This window comes from Grus americana, chromosome 18 (genome assembly GCF_028858705.1).
Source record: "Grus americana isolate bGruAme1 chromosome 18, bGruAme1.mat, whole genome shotgun sequence".
NCBI classification, from domain to species: domain Eukaryota; kingdom Metazoa; phylum Chordata; class Aves; order Gruiformes; family Gruidae; genus Grus; species Grus americana.
Window position 1 is genome coordinate 4,434,636 of NC_072869.1, and position 22,106 is coordinate 4,456,741.

Genomic DNA, 22,106 nt, shown 5'->3' on the forward strand with positions numbered 1-22,106 from the left:
GTGCATACTATACTCTGGTAAATTACAGGCAAAATAATCTGGGGCTTGTTGTGATTGAAATTTTCTACCAAAATTTTCAAAGTTTTCCTAAAATTTCAGGGGACCTCTCATTTCTGCTCACCTCTGGTTTAAAGGCATCTGTAATCAGAAAGGCTTAGCAATAGGTGAGGAAAGGAATGTCCTCCTTGTTAACCATGCTTCTGTCAGTATTCTCCTAGCTCCCCGCTCTCCTGCTTGTCTGCTGCTCCCCAGGGAGATGATCTGCACTGCTACAAAACTCACTGGCCAGCTCCTGACCTGAAACGATGCATGCAAACTCTCATGACTGCTTTGATCTGGGCCCATACTGCAGAGATAAAAATGGCACGGGGAACCGACCTCCTTCTCCAAAAATTAACAGAGCTCTGACCCTTATCCCTTCCTCTTGTTCCTTGATCTGAGGGCCCATAAGCAATGTACTACTAGCCATGCAGAACAACAAAGGTGCAGCTGCCCTCAGAGATCCCATTCCTGTGCACAAAGGTGGCAAAAATTGTTTCTTTTGCAGGTAAGGCTTATTCCAGGCTGTAGAAACACTTGTTTTCTCCATCCTCCCTTTCTCCGAGGCAACAGGAGTTTTATTAGTGCATACTGTGGGAGCAGAACTTCACCCTTCCAGAGAGATTTTTCCCATAAGAGGCAAAGAAGGGGGCAGCTGATAAGCACTTGTAATGTCCCCTCTAGAAAGACAGACTCCTACCAGTTTGTGGTATCATCTGGCAGCACCAATTACACAGCTGAGAGAATAAAGCCCACGATACAGAGACATTTTGCTACAGAGCAAACACAACTGCTACAGTGCCTGTGAGATGTGCTGTGGAAGGCTATAGTGGCTGGTGCCTGGGCACCAGTATGCAAATAGAAAAAAGGAGAGGAGCTAGTCTAGAGAGACTCTTATGGCTGCTTTATCCAGGCCATCAAACTAGTGGGTAAAGGGGAGAGAAAAGGAGGGCATTCACATTCCTGGACTGTAGTTTGGTGGCTCTCTAAAGCAAGAAGCAAAATAACATAAGCACCTTACAGAGAAGTATACCTATAAGCACTGCTTGTGCTACAGATGTTCCAGTCTGGTCCCCAGGTCCATGCAGGCAACTGTATGGACTGTGCTACAGAGCAGGCACAGATTGCTAAAACCTGGGCTTGACCAATGTTGTAGAAAAAGGCATCATTGCAACTAATTGTTGCTTGGAGCCCCTGAACATCCATTGCCTCAGGAATAGGCATCCTCAAAATTTAGCAGTCACTTTAAAAACAGTTTTATCAGTTTCACAATGATCACTGTAACACAGTAACCCTTTCCACTTCAGTGGGAAACCAGTGCTACATACAACCTGATTTAACTCCACTGACTTCAGTGGACAGATTTGGCCCCAAATGGACTGTATGGCTGTAAAGACTAGATAGTTCCCACCCTGCGCTGCTATATGTGATCCTGGTCCCACTTTTCTAGTAAGAACCTGCTGGAAGAGTTGAGATCCTTGCTAGGAGCTCACTGCAGGCCAGGTGTTCGATCAGTGTGGCCAGAAACAAAGTGAGAAGAAACCAGCACCTGACTGTCAGCTGATAAAACCACAATTAAACATTCACCCTCCTTTTCTCCATCCCTCAAAAAAGAAACCCTGGCCACAGTGTCTAGCCACAGCAGGCTGGGGGGGGGAATAATTAAAATCACAAGAAACATGCACAGTAAAAGTCACCTCTGGCTGGGTGTCCACAACACTCTAAGAGTTCCCAAGGTTTATAGTGCAATTTCATTTGACCTGTAGTTGAGGACCAGACTCCATCACTTTGGGTGATCGAGTTCTGCTGTTTCCTTTGAAGGGTAAGACAGGTTTCACCATAGGCTAAAATATCTTAGGAACCATTCAAGTAATTAGACAGTGGCACTGGTATGGCTGAACAGTCAGATGTGTCCACGGAAACTAAACCCAAGCTGCCTTTTGAGTACCACACGAGTGTCTAATCAGTAAATGTCTGCTCTTTATCCCTTTTAGTGTTCAGTAACATTGAGAAGATCCGTTTGACAACTGGCAATAATTCCAGCACTGACCTGGAAATACAAATCTCTCATACAAAATATTGATGTGTGCTAACAAACTGAGTGATAAGTGGGCCAGGTACAAGCTGCCCAATGGGAGCCCTGGCAGTGGAGAAACTGCAGCATCCAGGCCAGCCAGTATTACAGTACCTGCTAGATTTGTGAACAAACTGATCAGCCCATTCTTTCATGAGATCTCTAAGCATCTCCTCCAGCACACGCTTGTGTTCAAAAGAATCATCCTCCCCTAAGTTAAATATAAAAATAGATCCTCCATCTTCATTCATTTAACATAGCTGACAGATGACTTCCGCTCTCAAGTTTTCTGTCCCATGTTTTCAAGGAGGGGGAGGTAGCTTTAGATCCAACAGGCTGTAGGCAAAAATGTTCCAGAAGATGGCAAACAAGACAAAAATGACATAAATTGAAAGGAAGATCCACCATAAAGTCTGATCTTGGAGTCTCTGCTCATAGTTCCTCAGGATGATGACACCAAGGGTGATTCCAACCATCACCCCTCCCAGGTGAGCCATGAAGCTGGGGTGTGGGCATGGTGGGTAAACGGAGGGGTGGAATCGCAGCCACACGGCTCTTCCAAATTCAAAGCTCACTGGAACAAATAAGGAAAAAGACATTAATAGTTTAGGTCTATCCCTTCTTAAGTCCAGTTTGCAGGCAGTGCTGCATCCCTAAAGAGATGGAAAGGGAGAAACTGCCTTGTACAGTGAGCATAGGGAAGGCTGGGACGCCATGGCTATGTAAGGGTTGCAGTGCGCAGACTTGAGGTCTCCCCAGTGGCTGGTTAGCGGTCTGGGCTCATGGGAGTGTAGACAGGTGGGAGAATATTCACCTTCCAAAATTTATACCAGAACCATAAAAAAAAAAAAAAAGAATTAGACTATGAAGACAACTGTCTGTGATGAATACACAGCCTAGTTCCCTTATCATGCCACCCTAGGGATATGGCTGGAAAATAATTTATTAATGTGTGTATAATGCTGTTGCCATCCCAGATAGGAAATGCTCTAGGAAACCTAAGTATTATCATCACGAAAGCATTGCTTGTTTGCAAATTCAAAGATGAGACGTTTAAATCCCACATCTTCACAAATGCCACAAGCTACAGATGCTGACTAACGACAAATCCTCATTTACAAATGCTTGTGTTGAAAGCCAAAATCTGCATTTGACAGCGATGTGGTTTCTGGTGCCAGAAGGTCCAGCTGCAAGTTCCTACCAAAACTGCTGCAAAGTCAAAACTCTCTGAATCAGCATGAACGCTTATAACAAGGACAAAACAAAACAGGATTGCATGTGTGTAAAGTATTGCATGATACTTACTACAGATCAAGGCAACAGCCATGCGCAGCAGTTTGAATTGGCACTTCATTCCTGACCAGTTCTGGAAAAGAGACAAGGAAAACAAAGTGATGCTGCATGCAAACCTGGAGGGATTTTACATTCCAATCTGCACTAGAAGAGCACCAAGGAAGACCATCCCTTGAAACAAACTCTTCATGGCCTTCACCACCTGGCTGTGAACTCTCCACTCACCACACCAAACACAGTTCTGTCAATCCCAGAGGACATAAACATAAAGGATATATTGCGGACACATCCAAGTTATGGACAGTCCATAACTTCTTGGCCTGGCAGTCTTACTGACTTCCCTTGCCTGAGATCCAGCTGGTGTGGCATGGTCCTTGCCATTCTCTGTTCTTCAGACAGACTAACTTTTAACATGTTAGTATGACCTTTCACCTTAAATTCTGACTTGTGAAAATACTTGAATTTACCTACCCTGCAAAACCCTGTTATATTAGGCCACATCAAATAAAATTATGTTAAGTAGTACCTAGCATCCAACACAAACAAGCCTCATTCTGGTTAACATCACACAGTTCATCGTGATTCACCTGGAGGCCCAATACTGTCACTTGTTAGGTAATTTCTCCATGCATTCAAGTTCTACTGTGCTTTTCCAGTGCTACTGCTTGTCCCTCAGGTTGCCTGAAATTCTGCAACTCAGACCTTCTGCAGAGCACACATGAATAATAAAGACCTCAATAAAAGCATACCAAGGAAACAGTGCCATAAGAAAGCCTGGATTTGGCCTCCTCTGTCTCCAGGCTTGGTCCTTAATCAATACAGTGGAATAACAATCTCTGAACAATAGTCAGAAATCCTGGGAGAAACGTTTAAATTCCTCCTTTTCCACTTGCACAAAATTTCCAAGCAGAAGAAGAGATCGTGTTCTGGGAAACTCAGATGTATGACAACACTATTATTATTAAGTCACTAAATGAAATTTTGCCTGTTGAAAGCAGTATGAGATACCAAGCTTCTTGTGACAAACTCCCTATTCATCAGACTGAAGGAATTAAAAAAAGTGCTTGTAAACTCTTCAGCCTAACTTTAATGACACCCAGTGACTCTTCAGCCTGCTGAGGAAATATTCTGCAATACATATTACATATCTTCAAGTTTTACATGGTATCTGTCTGTAAATCACTTCTGTGACTGCAAAAATGCAATCTCTGCAAAATAAGTAACTCATTTTCTCTCTCCACAGAGACACCTAACTCAGAAGGCTCTGAACTCATGCTGATTGATTCTGTGCTGCTTCCTTCCATTTTCATTTCCATGTAGCTGTTTTGAATTTCTCTCCTCACTCTTTTCCTTAGGGTGACATGCTTTATTGCTTCCCCCTGTTGGTTATTTTATGTATTTAATTCCAAGAATATTTATTTTTACAAGCAGGAGTGTTTTCATTTCCTTTGGTTACCAGGAGGCACAAGGGAGCAGAAGATTCAGGAGACCCTCCCTGCAACAGTCCCTCCTCTTCCCAGCACGCTCAAAGCACCTGTGCAAGACTGCGTGATCTACCAGCAAACGGCCAGCATATCTTTCAGCATGCAGGAGCATCACATCTAGATACTAAGTGAGCAGAGAGAGAGAAGAGAGGGAAAGAAAAGCAAAAAAACCCCAAACTCCACTGGAATGGGAAAGGCAGTAAAAGTAACTTCAGATAAGAAAAGAGGCAGTGGATAATGGAGAAATATAGATGCTAAGGTAGCAATTGCTAAATAGATTTAGAAGAGGCCAATGAGTAGCGAAATGACAGGCCACTTTGCAATGTTTTGGGAAGTCTGGGAAGCTATCTGGTGAAGACTCTCCACATACGTCCAGCAGAGCCTCTTTGTCTAAAGCAACCCAAAATTTCCTATGTCCCTCTCTGACTCTGTGAATCTCGACGTGAAGAAACCCTGTGTCTGCATTACCACCCTGTGAGACAGAGGAAACTCCCTGCTGCTTCTGTTGGCCCAGTGGCAGGGAACACAAGTCATACTGAAAATAACTGTATATAAGGAGGCATTTTGCCAATAGAAACCCCATGGTATAGGGGTAGCCCCTCTCCTCAACAGCCACTCAGCTCATTAATGCTCCAAAAAGCTTGAAGACAGCAAAGGAGACCTATTTGCTCAGGAAACCACCTGCTTCCCCCACTCCCAGCTGCTACAAAGGCTGCCTGGAGCAGCACTGTTGTGGGTTGCAGCCCAAGCCTGCTGACTCCACTGCATAGAAGCATTAAAAACGAGGTTTTCTTTTAGGCTTGACACAAGTACCACCACACACGCCCATGTTTTCTAGCACCCATATAACAGACCTTCTGTCTCTACTGCAGCCAACTCACGTTATCTTCCCACTCAGACCTCAGGGGAGGACGCATTATCATCATTTTTATGGTTATTCTGCTCTGACATCGCTGGTACAGGACAGATGTGCAAACCTTGCATCACCACATGCAAATCCTAATCACAGCAAAACCAGCTCTCTCAGCAAAGCCATTTTTGCCCAGCGGTCAGCTTAGGAGTCACGCAGGCAGATATCCTAGCTGAGGACCTTGGATGAGCTCCTGTTTCCAGGTCTTTACTGGTATTTACTGACCTTTGTAAAGTACTTCATTAGGTGAAACAGCAAAAAGATGCATCACTAGTGTGCCCAGGGTTCAGCTTCTGTAGGGTTTCACAATGGGGAGACAAGGGATATTCTGCACAAATCTACCAAATACTGAATTTCCTTATGTACCCGCTAATATTACATGGCACATGCAGACAGAAACAAGTCTGCAATTTCTGCAGAGCCAGTTAGTTCCTCCTTTTCCAAACATTTGTCACCCCTTGCAAGAAGAGCTGATAGCCTGGAATACCTGGCTAAGTGTTGGATTACCAGCATCTTTGGTTTCTTCTGGCAAGCTGCCAGTCATCGGCATATCCAGCCATCAATTGCAGTGTAACATTTCCATTCCAGGACCACACCACAGAGACAAAACTCTTAACTGGGGCAAGCTCTGAATGTCCAACAGCTGGGTCAGGCCCTATTTCCAATCCCTTTGGGCTATCAGACCTGGCTCACCTCTGAAGAGGTTGGACAGTCATCCTGGTACTCACCATGACTATATTGGCCAAGTGAGCTGAGACAAGAGCATACACGCCTCCAGAGGAGCCCACCACAGGCGCAGTCATATCAGCTACTGACACTGCCAGGGACCCTGGGAGAAAGAACAAGGGTTTTGTGACAATTGCCAGCCAAATACACACACTCTCTCCTGCCCTACATCCCTGCTACTGCCTGTTTTCTGCTAATTGCTGCAGGTCAGTAATATACAGATAAAAAGAAGGGGGAGGGGGGAAATCAATTGACTTGTAAAGCCAACTTAGTCCTATAGTACTGCCAAGACAGTGACTGATTGATTCTTTTGCACCTACTTAAAAAGCAGCCAAGGCAGCAACGTACCTTCAAACGTATGCTGCAAAAAGGCACTTACACTCTGATTAAAATAACAAGGAAGCAGAAGACAGAAAAATGTCTGTCTTGTTCCTCACCCGAAGACAAAATGTAAGTAGCTCCCATGCTGGTAAGACAAATATTTGCACAATGAGACGGAACAGTGGACTTGTAACTTAGCACAGGCCTCTGATCAAAGCACAGCCCGTTACAAAACTTCAGAGTAAAACTAGCTAAAATCACCCTGGATGGAGGCAGTAAACACAACATAGCAAAATGACTGGTCAATCACATAAAGGCATCACTAATAACAATACATTCACACACAGACACTGCTTCTCCTTATCCCAATTGGAGGCTTGGATCTGCTTAAAGCTCCTTTCATTGCAAACTTTAGGAGTAACTTAAGAGATAGAGAGACAAAGGCAGACTTGGTGTCACAAGGCAGGGATAATGAAGATCTTTGCAATGAGCGGGAATGGGAAAAAGACACAATGACATATCTTGAGACAGTCCTCAGTAGTACAGAATCTAACAAACTTTGCTAATTGCTCAGCTGATTCTGGGTCAAGAAAGTGCTGAGGTTCCACCAGCCAACTCTGCTGATAGCTCCCTCCTTCACTGTATGGCCCTGAGAGTCCTCAGCTCTTAAACATTGCCATTTAGGAAAAAGTCGCTGAGAAGTTAAGAAAGGAGTAATAAGAACTTGCAGTTAAGTCCTTGGGCACTGCACTAAGCATATACCTTCACTGTCTCTCACCTCAGTCTCAACATGTCTTCTTAGTAAAGCCAGACAAATGAGAAAAAAACATAAGTAGGGAAGAGCCATTGTGGCCCATGTCTATGTTTTACTGTTCACTCCTGATTGTTTAGGAGCTGTGCTACCTTTATATTGCCAGATCCTCAGCATATGCATGCCTCTCTCTCTCCTGGCACATGTCAAAGAATAAAGCATGTTTAATAATAGGATAACAATTCAAACAAATAAGGGTATCACGGGATGCTTTTCTGTGTGGCACTGTCTGGTCACGTCTGTAGATTCATCCTGCACTAAGTTTTCTCTTTCCATTTGGCACTTTCTTCCACAATTTATAGGTTTTAAGGAGTGAAAGACTAGTCTGTGAGGATGTGGCAGCTTGCCTGAGAAAAAATTGAGATCATTTGTGTAGCAGAAATGAACCAATAATGCTAGGTGGGCTAGTAAACCTCACTCAGGCACTGGGTCCAAGCCTCCAGAGCTCTGGGCATTCAACCCAGCCCAATGCCCAAGTAAAACCTGCCTCTGGCCCTGCAGACCCTGCCAGCAAGTCCATGGCCATAGGAATCCAAGAGACAGCCAGCAACTCGCAGTGCTCGCCTGGGCGTGACTGCAGCAGATTCAATGCTCACTTGCTTCTCTTACCTGGCACAGACGTGTGATGTGTATTTACAAACATATAAATGAAGCCCAAGGGTTTAGTAGATGGATCTATGTAGAAAAGCTTCTGTCTGGAAAGTTGCAGATTGGGGACCACTTTAGTGCTTATTAAAATAACAGGCAAGGGACAGTGGAGCTGGTCTACTAACTCCTTTCTCTGCATTAAATAGCATGGTGTTTGTACCATGCCTAGCCGTGTGTCCTTGTCCAATTATTCTTTCCAGGGTGTCTCTACTGGAATGTAGTATTTATTAGTACCCAATGCAGCCCATTTTACAAAGGCTTTATCTGTTTATAATGGAAAAAATAAAAACAAGTAGCCGGAAAAAAAAGGACCATAAATCTTGAACTAAGGCAGTCAGTCATTGTCTGAGTTCCACTGTGAAGCCCTTGGTTGTTCTCACGCTCTCCCCTTGTTTTAGTTAGATGTTGATCTATTGTCAGCTAACTTCCATCACCTCCAAACTCCTGTAAATGCCAAAAATAAATAAAAGCAATACAGCACAAACTAAAAATCAATCAAATCCCATGGCTTCATGATTAAATGGATTTCCAGATTCCTGTGCACTGCTCACAAGCTACAAGCAAATACTTCTGCTTGCTCAGACTGTAGAAAGCAGACAGCACAGGACAAATTGGGGAAGAACCGGCACAGGACTTCTTCATGCAGGGATGCCAGTGATGCCACCTTTATTCTAGGCCTCTATGGGACACAAGAGGAAAGGAACAACATGACATCCGCATTCAGGAAGACCATCTAAAGCAAGGCTATTTTAAAGTAACAGGTTGTTGGTGCTTTTTTAGCAGGTCTCCTAAACATAGAGCCTACGGCTAGTTAGAAACAGATGTCAAGTTGTAGCGTATTTCCCACTTCCAGCCTCCAAAAGAATTTCAACACACAGATCAGTGACTGCTCTTCTCCTACACCCAAATGTCACAAAACATTTCTCCTACACAAAAGTCAGCATAGACCATTTTAAGATGCTTCTCCATCTGGGGCATCCAGAGGTATCACCTACCTGCCACAACTCCAGCAACGTACACAAAACTGATCCTCGCAGCTCCATGCACCATTTCCAGGGGAACCCCAACCAAGAGCTGAAGGACAACATTGAGTCCAAGGTGTTCTATCCTGTGGCAAGGAAAAACAACAGTTGTCCTCTCTTCTAACTCTGTCTCCCTTCTCTACCCTTCAGATAGAGGTATCTTGGAAAGGAAATCAAACAGTACCTGCTTCATGAAAGTAGATTGTATCACTGGGAAAAGCAATGGTTCCTGAAAAAATCAGACCAAGAGCTGCAATGTTTCTTCCCTCCTTGCTGCTCATTATCTTTTTCACATCCACCCAGTTCCTGTCAGCCAAAAACCTCATAGCATGTTTGGTTCCTAGTGAGACTTTTTTTTTTTTAATAGGTTTGAAGAAGTTAAATGACTTGTCCAAAAAAAACAGCAAGATGGCAGCAGAGCCTGGAACAGAAGCCAGAAGCTTGACCTGCTCCTCTCTTTTCCCCTCCTAATGATACAGCCTGCACATACTACACTGTCACGATGGGGAGCAGACATTAAGTCAAGAGCAAGGTAAGCCTAGCAGTCCCAAGACAGTTGCCATTTCCTTGTGAGACATAATGCCGCTTTACTGTTTGTGCTATCTGACCCTCACCCTTTTCTGCTGTGCTGACTTCAATGTCATCATGGTCAGAATGGGAAGCAGAGGGCATTTTTATCTCTGGTAAGGTGCCCAGTGAGATACAAGGTGTATTCACTGAAGCTCTCTTGTTCCCATCACAAAACTCCTGCTGAACACAATAGGAAAAGCTGGGCTCAGACTAGTCTTGCAGAAAGACCCCCTTTGTGCCCATGACACAGGACCACTTGCAGCCTAAAGGCAGAGAGTGTGACAGCTAAGATGTGCATATTTGGTAAAGATTCCAGTGCAGCAGTTTTCTCCTGTGCTGAATCAATAGTTTCAAAACATGTTCTTTGTTGTTCTAATCAATAATACATAACAAAGCTGTCTTACTACTTTTTAAAGCTCTATATAAATATTTGCCCATGCCTTTGCCATCTGCAGCATCATCCAGTGATGTAACAACAGCACCTGGCCCCTGAACAGGGTCCCTCTCAACACTGTGCTAGTGTCCAAGATTTACCCTGGGCTCACAGGGCTGTGACCTTACTGAATGGCCACATCACACTGGACCCAGGGGTATAGTGCTTTCTGTATGAAGGGTGCCTGAGTCTGCTTACAAAGCAGGGGGACCTAAATGACACAGTGGTACCCTTAACACAGAAGGCTAACATCTTTTCGGGGAAAGAGTGCAAAATAGCTAATGCATTGAAAATCTACATCCTATTTTATACAAGAAAAAGATTGCTCACAGCCAGCCACTAGCAATCTTTGGTTTAAGTTATATGCATCTTCACTGTTTTGGTATTTCTTCATGTTACCATAGCAATTTCCCATATACGTCAGAGAAAAATGCTGATGGTGAGATACCCTAATGACAGAACAGTTTCCTAAATGAGAATTTAAAGTTGGACTGGAAAAAACTGCTAGAAATGATACTGCAGGAAACAGTCCTTTCCAGATACCTTAATAGGTTTGTTTCCACTGAGTTTCTCTCCAAGGATAAATTTCTCTCCTGCATGAGGCACTCAGCACTGCAATTTGTCATCACGGGAAAGTGCTGCATGTAACTGAGTGTTTTTATTACTTTGCGCAAGACTTCTGAAGCCACTGGGCATGGGCATATCCTGACACCCGTTATGATCCTGCATGTTCACAGAACTGAGGAACTAAATTAGGAACAACAAGCAAAGGTCAAACTGAGATCACAGAAAAAAAGCCAAAGTATCCAAGTTCCCTTTTACAGAGGGGAGGGAAGAAGCTTTGGCTGGCGCACAGTCAACGTCACGAGGCAGCACCTGACATTTTCACACAAAGCACTGGGTCTTATTTTTCAAAGGAAGCTTTTGTAAGAGCTCAGCAAAGTTTATCCTAGACCCTAAAGTGACTGCTCTGATTCACAGCTGTTCTTAAAAGACTTTCCAGGAGCAATCCCATTCACTTCTCCCCATCATGCTAACAGCTTTGAAGGCTCCATAGTCAATAAGCACCCATAAAATATAATTAGCCTTTGCCAGTGCTGAATGCGTCATTCTTGAAATGACAATTTCATTGATTTATTAAAGACTTTATCCTTCCCTGGGACCAAACAAACGGCACCGAGCATCAATGCAAGTCATTAGTTATGGCAGTGTTACAAATGCGTGGGCCCCAGATAATCAACGTCTGCTTTCCATGAAAGCGTAAGGGCAGAATTTACAACTTTGCCTGCCTTTTCAGCCCTTGACAAAGCTCCCTCCATCAGGACCAACACACAGCCCATGCGTTTTTGGAATCTTTCTAGAGGCACAGCCAGCCAAGCCTTAGCAACTGCTGTCTTCTTGGACACCTTATAGCTGTCACTTGCTCTTCAAAAAAACAGACCAAGTGCACTAAATTAAGGAGCAGTCCACATTACCATTTTAAAGTCTCAGCTGGAAGCAGGATAACAATAGACCCCATCGTATTGTGTTAGCCTCTCATTTGAAAACGAGAGGAGAATGATGGGCTTCCATTAACAAATGTTATTACCTTTCCAAGATTTATCTGTTCTCCTGATATGAAAGGAGCTTAACAGACAGAAGTTAGCACTAAATGAACATTTAGCCTAACTCCAGATACTGCAGATAAATCATGGGGTTTATTGTTCCAGCAGGACTCTCTATTGTTTTGAAGACTACGTAGCTAAAGAACTTGGAATGCATCACAAAAACAATGATTCTCCTGCACACCACCTTCCCCACTGTTCATCTCTGAGCCAGCCACAGATGTGAAATAAACCTGAGATATTTTTCAGTCAGTAAGTGTGAAGAATGAGAGTACTGCTTGCTACAGGAAAGGGTGACATTGCACAGGTTAGGAAAGCGTGCCACAGGTGATACAGGAGGACATTTAAATGCTGCAAAAATTGTCCTTGTGCAGGTGCTTCTCTTCAAATGTATCCCAAAGCAATCTGCAGTTACATAAGTGATATAATAGAACAATACCTCCATCAGAAGAAAACCCAGACATAAATTAGCTAAAATTAGTTAAAATCAAGGGTTTCTTCCTTTTACAAGCCCAGTTTTCCCCACATCCTCAGCAATGGAAACTTCCAATTCTCATTTTACATAACCAGCCTCACATCTAAGCCCAATAGTCTCCACTTGCAGATTGAAACGTGTATACAATGGACTTTTTGGAGGGATTTAGCATGCACAGTATAGATGCTGCCATGTTCAAAAGTTTTATCTATAAATTTTTTCCTGCTCTCCCCTTGAGTGGAGTCTGTTCTGTTCTATGATTTTTATCCAAAGATACGAGGCACATCTTGTGCTCAAGGGCAATTACATACCGAGGCAGTTATTTCATGGCAGAGAAGAGACATCAGTATGTCTTCCATCAGAGACATGGAAAAAGGAAAAGATCAGCTTGATCTTTCTGGCCTTTCATAGGAGAACACTGACTGATGGGAATATAGGCCTTCTACTTAAGAACAAAGGGTCTTTATTCAGTTCCAAGCTATAAACTACTGCTAAAAAGCTTGTTGCTGTGATTTTTCAATGACAGAATTAAAGAAAATTGTAATTATCTGCCAGGAATGTGTGAAGATAATGATCTGAGAAACTAGTCAGAGGGGGTAGAGTGTTTTGTACAAGAATGAACTTTGCTGTGACACTCACTCATCACCATGGCACCACAAACATCACACGATTAAGTCTCTGAATCTTCGGAGGACTAGCACGGTCAAGAAGCAGAGTTAGAATCCCCACGCCTTGTATCCTGTTCCCAAGTCTGCTACATACCTCCCACAGGATGAAGGAGGATTCATTTTACTGTGCACCTTCATTTTGCATTTTGCGTTAGATGGACCATTCTCTGTCCATCTGGTCAGTCGAGATTGTCAACTCTTCAGGAACACTGGTGTTTGTACAGTGTGTACAAAATGGGAGTTCAATCTTGACTCAGGCTTCTAGGCATTATCTCAGTCCCTACAGAAGGGACAACATTACTAAGTGATGACATACCATAGGCACAGGTAATTAATTGACTTTTCCAACCTCAACTAGGAAGTCTAGCAAGAATATACCATGCAGTTTTTAAGTATCAGTCCAGCATCTTTGCAGACTTGTTCTACCACTTGCACAGCTCCTTTAGAGGGACAATGGACTTCGATCTGGTGAGTTTTAGGAAGCATATGCTGCAAAGCACACAGTAAGAGGAAGGTGTGGTCCCAACAGTGCTGGGGAGAAGAGCAGTATCTCTTAAGTTTCTGATGTTGCCTCCTCCCTTCAGAGAGCTGCAAAGGTTTGCCCTTCATTGCCCAACACTCCACAACAGCTTCAGATTTTTATACGCAATTTAGAATTGATTTTTTTAAAATTGATTCCTGAGCTCCTTCTGTCACTTCCTCTTCCTCCCTCTCCCTGGGAAACTTGAACTGTGGGGAATCTCCACAGTTTGTAAGTACTCACCCTGCGTGCATGAATATGTAAGTTAGGTATCTCCAAGCCTGAGCACGGAGCTGAGGATGATAAAGTAATGCGTTCTTCAGGTATAAGGGATGGGTGACTTGCAGCACAAATCTGTCTAACGCCACTCCGTTGTAAAGAAAAAAGGCAACCTAGAAGAGCAGGGAGAATCCTTGGTTAGCAAATGCCTTCTCTTGCTGAAAAGCACTTGGTAGCTCAAAATCATGGAGAAGCAAGTCAAATGTACAATAATTTTTCTCACATTTGACAGCTTCATACAGCATGAAAGTTCCCTGTTTTGAGGAACCTGAAACACAATGGTAAAAACCTATTTGTGGCTTTCTGTAACACACCAGCCACTAAGTCAGAGGAACTATCAGCTTCATGTTTGTCCTTGTCTGGGTCTAAATGAGTCCCACTCTAGCCCTTGTTCATGTCCTAGCAAAGCCTTTGGCAGTGTGGGGTGGATTCTCAGAGAGAGGGCATTAAGATACTTGCCTCTACAATAGTGATGGTAATCATGAACCAGGGTGGAGGGCAGCAAGTATAGCTGTCGTAGTACCACTTGCGGTCTATCTCTCGTGGCAGGGTCTCGTATGCAACATGCCGGATCAGCCTCTGCGAAAGGCTCAGCCCTGTTTCCTCCAGCAGTGCCTTGCTGCACAGTCTCCTGTTCCCCTGAAGGATGGCTTGGCGGAAACTATTTGACCTTTTGTTGCTCATCTGGATAAAAAGAAACGGAAGAAACCATGAGGAGAAAGCAAGGCCTGGCACAGCCATTTGGGGAGATTAGTGCCAGTTTGGAAGCACCAGGCTGAGGCTGTAGGAACCAAGTCTCAGCATGCTCACCAGGTAACCTACAAAGGGTGCATGGAAAACCAGTACCGGCGTTTGCTATTACAGTGCCAATAAGTGAGGTCAGGGCAGAACGCTGGCAAGGCAAAGCAGAGGCTGCTGATGCAGCTGGCTGAGCTCTCTAGCCCATTCTCCAGTCTTCCATCCACTGTCTCCACCATCAGTTATCACAATCCACATTCCTGTGTCTTCCTTCCCTCAGCTCCCACTGCTCCATCACACTTCCCTGCACCTGCCGTCTCCTGGGGCAGAAAATTTCTTGAATGTAGCAGCAGGTACATTCACAGCATCTAACTCTTGTGTTCTGGTCCTTGTTGGCAGGAGTTACCTCTGAGCAAAGAAAATTATCCCTTTGTGTAAAACAAAACTGCATGAGCAACAGCAACAAGACAACAAACTAAACTGGTGTACAGGCTGTCTTAGCTGCTATAAGCTTACAAGAAGAAAGGATTTCTTTTAAAACAGGCTTTGGAGGATACAGCTAATTTGTATATGCATTATCATCTTACATGCATAGAATTAGCTATCTATCTTTTTGAACATACACTTTCCCAATTTGGATGCATAATTAAAGCAATTGCATTTGCAAATTAGGCAGATGGAATTTTATGCCTAGCCTGCTTGGTGGAAAAAAAACCCAATCATCAGGTCTGAAAGAGCTTGCTCCAAGATTTGGATAATTGCTAATTAGCCCTGATGTCAAACAAACCTGCTGCATTACAGTCACTATCTATACTGACTGAATCTTTGCCAGGAAGGCTGAAAAGGCTAACTATGCATAAAGACCACTGTAGGGGACCTTTTACAGCACAAGGCAGCAAAGCGAGCATGACAGCCTGGTCCTTCTTCTGAAAGAACTGCTACCTGATCTCAGAAGCCACCAGCATCTTCAGTCTCTCAGAACCAAATAAGAGATGATGTTCAACAGCATTGGCTTCCGGTTGTCTTGGATCACATTGGTGTCGGCTAACATCCCAAAGACAGCAAAGCCCAGAGCTTGTGCTCTCAGTGCCCAAGCAGCCGGGTAATTGTTCCAAGCTGGATCAAGCTGCTTAAAACAGTAATCACTGCAGGGAGCCACCTCCTGTTAATCACTGGAGGAGGCGAAGAGGCCATCTGAGGTGATGGCACTGCAGCCCATTCTCCCAGCAGCTGCCCATCCCTCCTTAGCCTTCCATTTGCAGCCTGTCCCTCCAATGCAGAAATTCACCGACATGAGCAATATTGACAGGCAATTGATCTGTTTCAAGTTTTTTAAAACTAGAGAAAAATCTGTTGTTGTTGTTGTTTTTGAGTTGTTTTAGTGAGAAAACGGTTAACCCTAAAAACTTTCTCCTTTGTTGGTATTTCTCCTTTGCTCTCTCTTTCCTTCAGTCATTCATAACACACTTGTAAAAGAACACTTGTGGCAAAAGAAGCAGAAAAGGCAAAGAAGAAAAAAAATTCTGTCCACAAAAATATGTCTTCCAGTCTTCTCAAGTCTATCATCCAAAATTTTTTATCTAAAACTACAGAAAATGAGGGGGGAAAAATTGTTGGTGATCATCTGTTGCATTAAGAAAGCCTGCTCATATCAAAAGACAGTATTTTTATAGAGAAACATCCACCAGGTGTAAGGCTTTCCTTAGCATTTTTGAGATGCTTTTTGGTAGATGACGGATGTACCTCTGTTTCAAAAGGTACCTTTAGCCACTCAATGACCTCACTGCGTCCACAGAAGAAAGCTTTGCTCCGTGTTAGTCGAGAGCGGCCTGTCAGAGACGTACTGTGCATGCTCCCTCACAGAGTTCATTCTGCTCCCTCTGGCTTTGCTACTCTTGTGGATGAGAATAAATTCAGACTGAAACTATAAATTTTCCTGCTACAGACAAAGATACCGGACAGTTGTCTGAAGCTGCTGCTAGTTACAGTGATATGTGTGATCTTCCTGCTTACCACAAAATGATCAGTGCCCTTCCCTGCTGCAGCACTTCAGTGGAAATTGTAATTGTTTCCAGAGTCAACTAAGGAAAAATCATCATTGCAGTTCAGCATCAGGAAGTGCTGACCACCCTCAGGAGATGATCACCTCATTGCTACAGAGACTGGTGAAAGAGACGGGCAGGAAAATGCAAAGGCTGCTGACGTTCATGTCCATGCTAAGCTCGTAACAGAAATTTCCTTGCATTTGTTCAGCAGACGATCCTAACACAGGCACCACTGAACCCTACTGAGGGTTACTGCTGAGCATGGCAAGAAGGGACTTGCTCAGTTCAATTGCCCAAATTCAGCACAGCCCCATCAGTCCGGTGTCCTGCTCTGCATTACTGCTAATGCTGCCCAAAGAGCTCAAATAACAGCCAGGGCAGTGCAAATTCATCAGTGTGATGCTTCTGAAGGTGTTCTTCAACATACTAAAAATGAAGCGGAAGAGAAAGGTCATCTTAGTTTTGTTAAGAGCAGGATACTGCAGGATCACCGTGGAAGTCGCACCTCAGATGAACAAAGTTTCTGGCTCTCGTGGGGAGGTGGGAAGCTGGACCTCACAACACTAAGTGACTTGCCCAAGGCCATACACTAGAATTAGAAGAATCTAGGCTGCAAGACTTCCCTGATCACTAGGCTGCACTGCTTTCAAGCCCTTCTGTTGAGCAGAAAGCTCTGCCTTCCTCCTCCAAGAGAGGAAAATAAACCACAGGATCTTCCATACCCCACATAGAAGCTAAAATCGAAGCTCATGACAATGTTATTGCCTCCAAGAAATTATGAAAGTCATAGCTTTGTTCTCTCAACTACCTGTTCTCATACCCCATTATTTTTACAAGGTGTTCCATATTGGTTGTTTCTGGCCACATCTGGATGATAAAATGCCAAGAATTATTTATACTGGTAATGATAGGAAAGCAGTAAACATAGATATTACAAGAGCAAGGGAAGCCTTTGGACAAAATGCTGATAGCTCTCTGGGGAGCACATGTGACTGCTGGAGAAAGACCTTGTAAGCCTCAACACATACAACAAGGTTATTTCTATACACTATGAGGCACCGTCCATTGGTAACCTCTCTGAACAACAGGTTCAGATGTATCGCATCAACTGCACTTGTAAGTAGCAAGCACAGCCTCTTCATCCTAGTTGATTTTTGGTAGCGCTCCCCAGATAGTGTAAGATAGGCACGGATAAACATATAAATGGATGAAGAGTTTCTAGGGTTTGTCAATACAAACCAAAGCAAATGCCTGAGAAATTATTTATGGCTAACTGAGATATGAGACCATGAGATCAAAGTGTTAAGACATGGAAAAGACTTTTGAAGTCAACTTCTTAGGTGGACTATATCCTGTCCCAGGATATAGGCAGGGTCTACTGTGTATTCAAATTCACGACTTCTTAGCAAAGAGGCAACAAGAAAAATGCCTGCAAATGAAATGGAGCAAGTCACGAACTGCTGCAACCTTGCAGAACATATGGAGATATCCAGATATTCTTCCCAGATTGCAACACACCTTCTTGGAAGGAACATGACTGGCAAGGAGAAAGATACTCCCTGCATCCACCAACAAGAATAGGTGCTGTGTCAGTGGGAGCCAGATTTCAATTTACCCAGAAAATTAGAAGTCTTTGGTGCCCGTAATTACAACTCTAACTCTTCAGAGCTCTTAGCACTAACTAAACCTCCTGCCACATCAGGCAGGAACATAAAAATATTTGTCAGGCATCCTTTAGAGCAGAGGATATGGAAAGAAGGTCCAAGTTACCTCTAATTGCCATAACTTTGGCATGGTTTTACACCCAGATGAGGCAGGGACACACAGTGTCAAGAGCATGCCACATGTGCTCAAAAGCCCCCACAATCCCCTAAGACGTGGATGACTGGAGGTACTCAGCACCTGTTAAAATTAGGCCTCTCAGTAAGAAGACATCCTGCTGGTCCCCACCTGCAATCATTGCCCATCATACCAATGAGGAAATGATCTCCAAAGAGGCAACACAGCTGACTGCCAGGGCTGAAGTAAACACAACAGTCCTGGGCCTACTCACATAACCCCTCAGGCCTTTGGATCATGCTTTTAATCTCAAGCTAGGAGGTGATGGGCATGAGGAGAGACAGAGGATTAAGTCACTACTACTGCTTTCACCAACTCTTGATGAGAAGCCTATTTTGTTCCTTGGACTGACTTTGGAAGACTTAAATCTTCCCAAACAGAGAGTCTCCCATATGGTCACAATTTGCTGACTTGATTTTGGAATTACATAATATTGGTATTTATGAGCCAAGTATTTAATCATCAGCTGAAAGAACACTGGGCCCATTGTTGGCCTGCACATTATTATGGCTCCAGAAGTTCAGGGCAGCCCACCCCACTTCTCTTCATGCAATTGATCTGGGACTTCTTTAATGAGAGTGATATTAAAGCTGCAGGCAGATGGGTACAGCAAACCGTATGTGGGGAATGAAGGTGGTGGTGGGCAACAACGCATTCCCTTAGTCCTTTATGCCTGCAAAAAGTTATTATGCAGAGAGAAAGAAATTTCCCTTGCAAAACAGCCAAGCTGACATGACTGGTAACAGTGCACTGCCACCTCTGCCCTTTGGTATTACCATACCAAAACAAAACAAGGCTTAGTGCTACAGCTCTTCTCAAAGGATGGGTTTGATACATCTGCCAGAAAGGAAAAAATTTTCCTACTTAGGTCTGAACTTGTCTTCAACAATGAAAATGTCACAATTCAGGCTAAGAGTCCTTACCGTCTAGTGTGAGACAGTGCCAAACTTTGGTAAAGTACAAAGCCCTGCTTTTGTTCAGGACACACACCAGTCTTGAACTAGTCTCAGATAATCTGCAATTTACAATGGAAACTGTCCATTCCCACTGGCAGACCAATTTCTCTGGGTTTCTTGGCTATCTGTACTGCTGTTGCTGCCCCAGACAGTCAATAGCCAAGTCATATAGCATTTCCCCATCTCCAGTTTCATGGCTTGTGTGGGGCACAGGACCCTTTTTATGGTTTTTATTCAGCCTCACTCAGGAGGTTTTGAAAAACATGGATTTCTGCCCATTATGTATTGGCATCTTTGAGGCTGGTCTATGGCTATTTTTAAAACACATACAACACTGTGACAGGCAATGCATTCAGCTCTCCAGCTCTGATCCTCCAAGACACAGAGCACTAAATCAGAAGTTAGCACAAGCTTTTTAAAAGCCTCTATCAGCTCCAGTTTTATAACCCACTTTACTTACAAATGCAGCCTTTCCAATCAACTTTGCTTTCAAGATTCACATTTATTTCCTTCCCTCACTCCGCACTTCTACAAAATGCTAACGTGGTAAAGACTGCTTCTCCTAAAACGCATAGCTCAGCATCAAGTTCATCTGTCACAGATGTTCCCATCCTCTGAGCCAACCTGGTAGCACTTTCCCAAACAGTATCAAATGCAAAAAAAGCAAATACCAACATCCTGATTTCCTCTGATCAAGCAGTGGTTCACCCTAGGGATTCAAGAAAAGTTAGAGGCAGGAGAGACCAAATAATTTATCTTGATCATTGCAGGTATTCCCTGCTCAAGGTTTTGCCTGAACTCCTATTAAATGTGCCAGGCTTTTCACTTCCATTAGAAAAGATAAACCAGATTGAGATTTCAAGGTCAATTGCAAGAACACTGCTTGCAGGGCAAAACTAACTTTGGGATTCAAATAACATTGTGTCAAAACACAGCAAGTTTGAAACTTCAAACCCCCCAACACCTGTTCCATTATTCACTGGTGCTGGGAAGGATTCCATAACTCAAATGAATCCAGATTTAATTTTTTGAAACAATTTTTAAAAAAATAATCTTTATAACATTTCCCACTCATGTATGTATTTTAGATACATAGACAATTAAAACTACCATTTAAGTTGACATCATGCTTCTCAAGTTTCAACTGTACTTGATTGGAAACAGCTGAGGAATCATGGTTAAGAATGGAAATTTCTATGCTAAGTTTCACTAAATTGGCATAATGCTTAGCTGCCAGACTAGTTCACTTGGAAGAAAGTTCTATCTTCTGCTGCCATGCGTAGTCAGTATCTAATGGACTCAGATCAACGTACAAGCTGAACATACTCCAAAAGCAGCTCTTGCATCCCAGTTACTAACCTTCAAGATATTCATCTGGCCCTCTGATGGTTTTCTTCCCTGCTCAGGAGATGCATGCAGCTCTTGGAACATCAAAAATCACCACTTTTCTCCAAAATGGGAAGGAAGCCAACATGAAGGCAGTGTGAGGCACATTTGTCAGGAGGGGTATCCAGCTCCTGGAAATGCTCCCTGAAGTGAGAACTTTGCACCTCAATAAGGGCTTTAATACATTGAGAGGTAAGAGATGGATAAGGACACAATCACACAACTGCTCCCACCTGTCTCTTGAGAAGACCTCCTCCTTACTCATAATAGTATAATATTAGATCAAATACTGAAGTAAGAAATTTTCAAGCCTTTTGTCATTAAATATTTATTATTATACCTCTGAATAAAGGCCAGGAAGAGAACTCAGGAATCTGTGCTTTCAGCCAAGACAGTGAATCAAGGACAGAGGGAGGACTTAAAGGGATGTCCCACTGGAAGCTGAAGAACACCCCAGAGCACTCCAGATGGGAGTCCTCTTGATGTTTGGCAGAGGATCTGCCCTGATTCAACAGCACAGCCAATTAGAAGCACAGAGGGGATGAAGTGGAGCTACAAAACCTGCAGCTTTGCCTGCAACAAACCCTTCCAGATTAGCAATAGTGACAACAAAATGACGAACACCAGACACGACCACCAGAACAGAGGTCCTGGGTTATTCCACAATAGCATTTTAAGCTTAAAACACTCACTAGAAAGTGAACTAGGATTTAGCAGGAAGAGGAGATATTCATTTGGGCAAACTTTTGTCTTTCCTGGGGATTCCCCTGAGAATTGCAGATTTAGGCTTTATTACTTATCTTCCCAGTGACTCAGGTAATAAAGAATTATATACAGTTCCTGCAAAGCCTTGCTCACCTAAGCCTTCTGTGCAGGCTGCCAGCTGGTTCAGTAAAGGACATGCAAAGACACTGGAAGGGGAATTTATAGCTACTTTATGACCGTGCTACAAAGTACTTCTAAGTACCATTAAAAAAACTCCAAGCAAACCATGGTTTAAAGGAGCTCTATCACCTCCCCGTTATCTGGCAGAAAGAATAGTGTGTAACTTCTTAAATCTCACCTCCACAAATATAATAAAGCCCTCCTGGTGCTGTCACATAAACACTCACAAAGCCAAAATATAAAATCCAATGTTTTCTACTTTAAAAAAAGTTCTCTCTTTTCCTAGCTACAGCTGCTCTTTCACTTTTTGCCCTCATTTCAGTTCAAGCTAAGTTGGAGAAGTATCCCATTGCAAACACTGAAACAGCAAAGGCAAGAGT

The 22,106-nt window shown here is 43.4% G+C and overlaps 1 protein-coding gene across 4 annotated transcripts in view; it reads right to left on the minus strand.

Moving 5' to 3' along the window:
* Window positions 1-2,414: 2,414 nt before the first annotated feature.
* Window positions 2,415-22,106, minus strand: part of RHBDL3 (rhomboid like 3) — a 71,621-nt gene continuing 51,929 nt past the window's right edge. For all 4 annotated transcript variants that reach the window (XM_054846931.1, XM_054846929.1, XM_054846930.1 and 1 more), the window contains 6 exons: window positions 14,337-14,561; window positions 13,842-13,990; window positions 9,302-9,414; window positions 6,529-6,629; window positions 3,419-3,479; window positions 2,415-2,687 (listed from right to left, as the gene is read on the minus strand). In XM_054846931.1, coding sequence (XP_054702906.1) covers window positions 2,416-2,687; window positions 3,419-3,479; window positions 6,529-6,629; window positions 9,302-9,414; window positions 13,842-13,990; window positions 14,337-14,561 — 921 coding nt within the window. In that variant the 3' untranslated portion in view covers window position 2,415. The remainder of the gene's footprint in view (window positions 2,688-3,418; window positions 3,480-6,528; window positions 6,630-9,301; window positions 9,415-13,841; window positions 13,991-14,336; window positions 14,562-22,106) is intronic.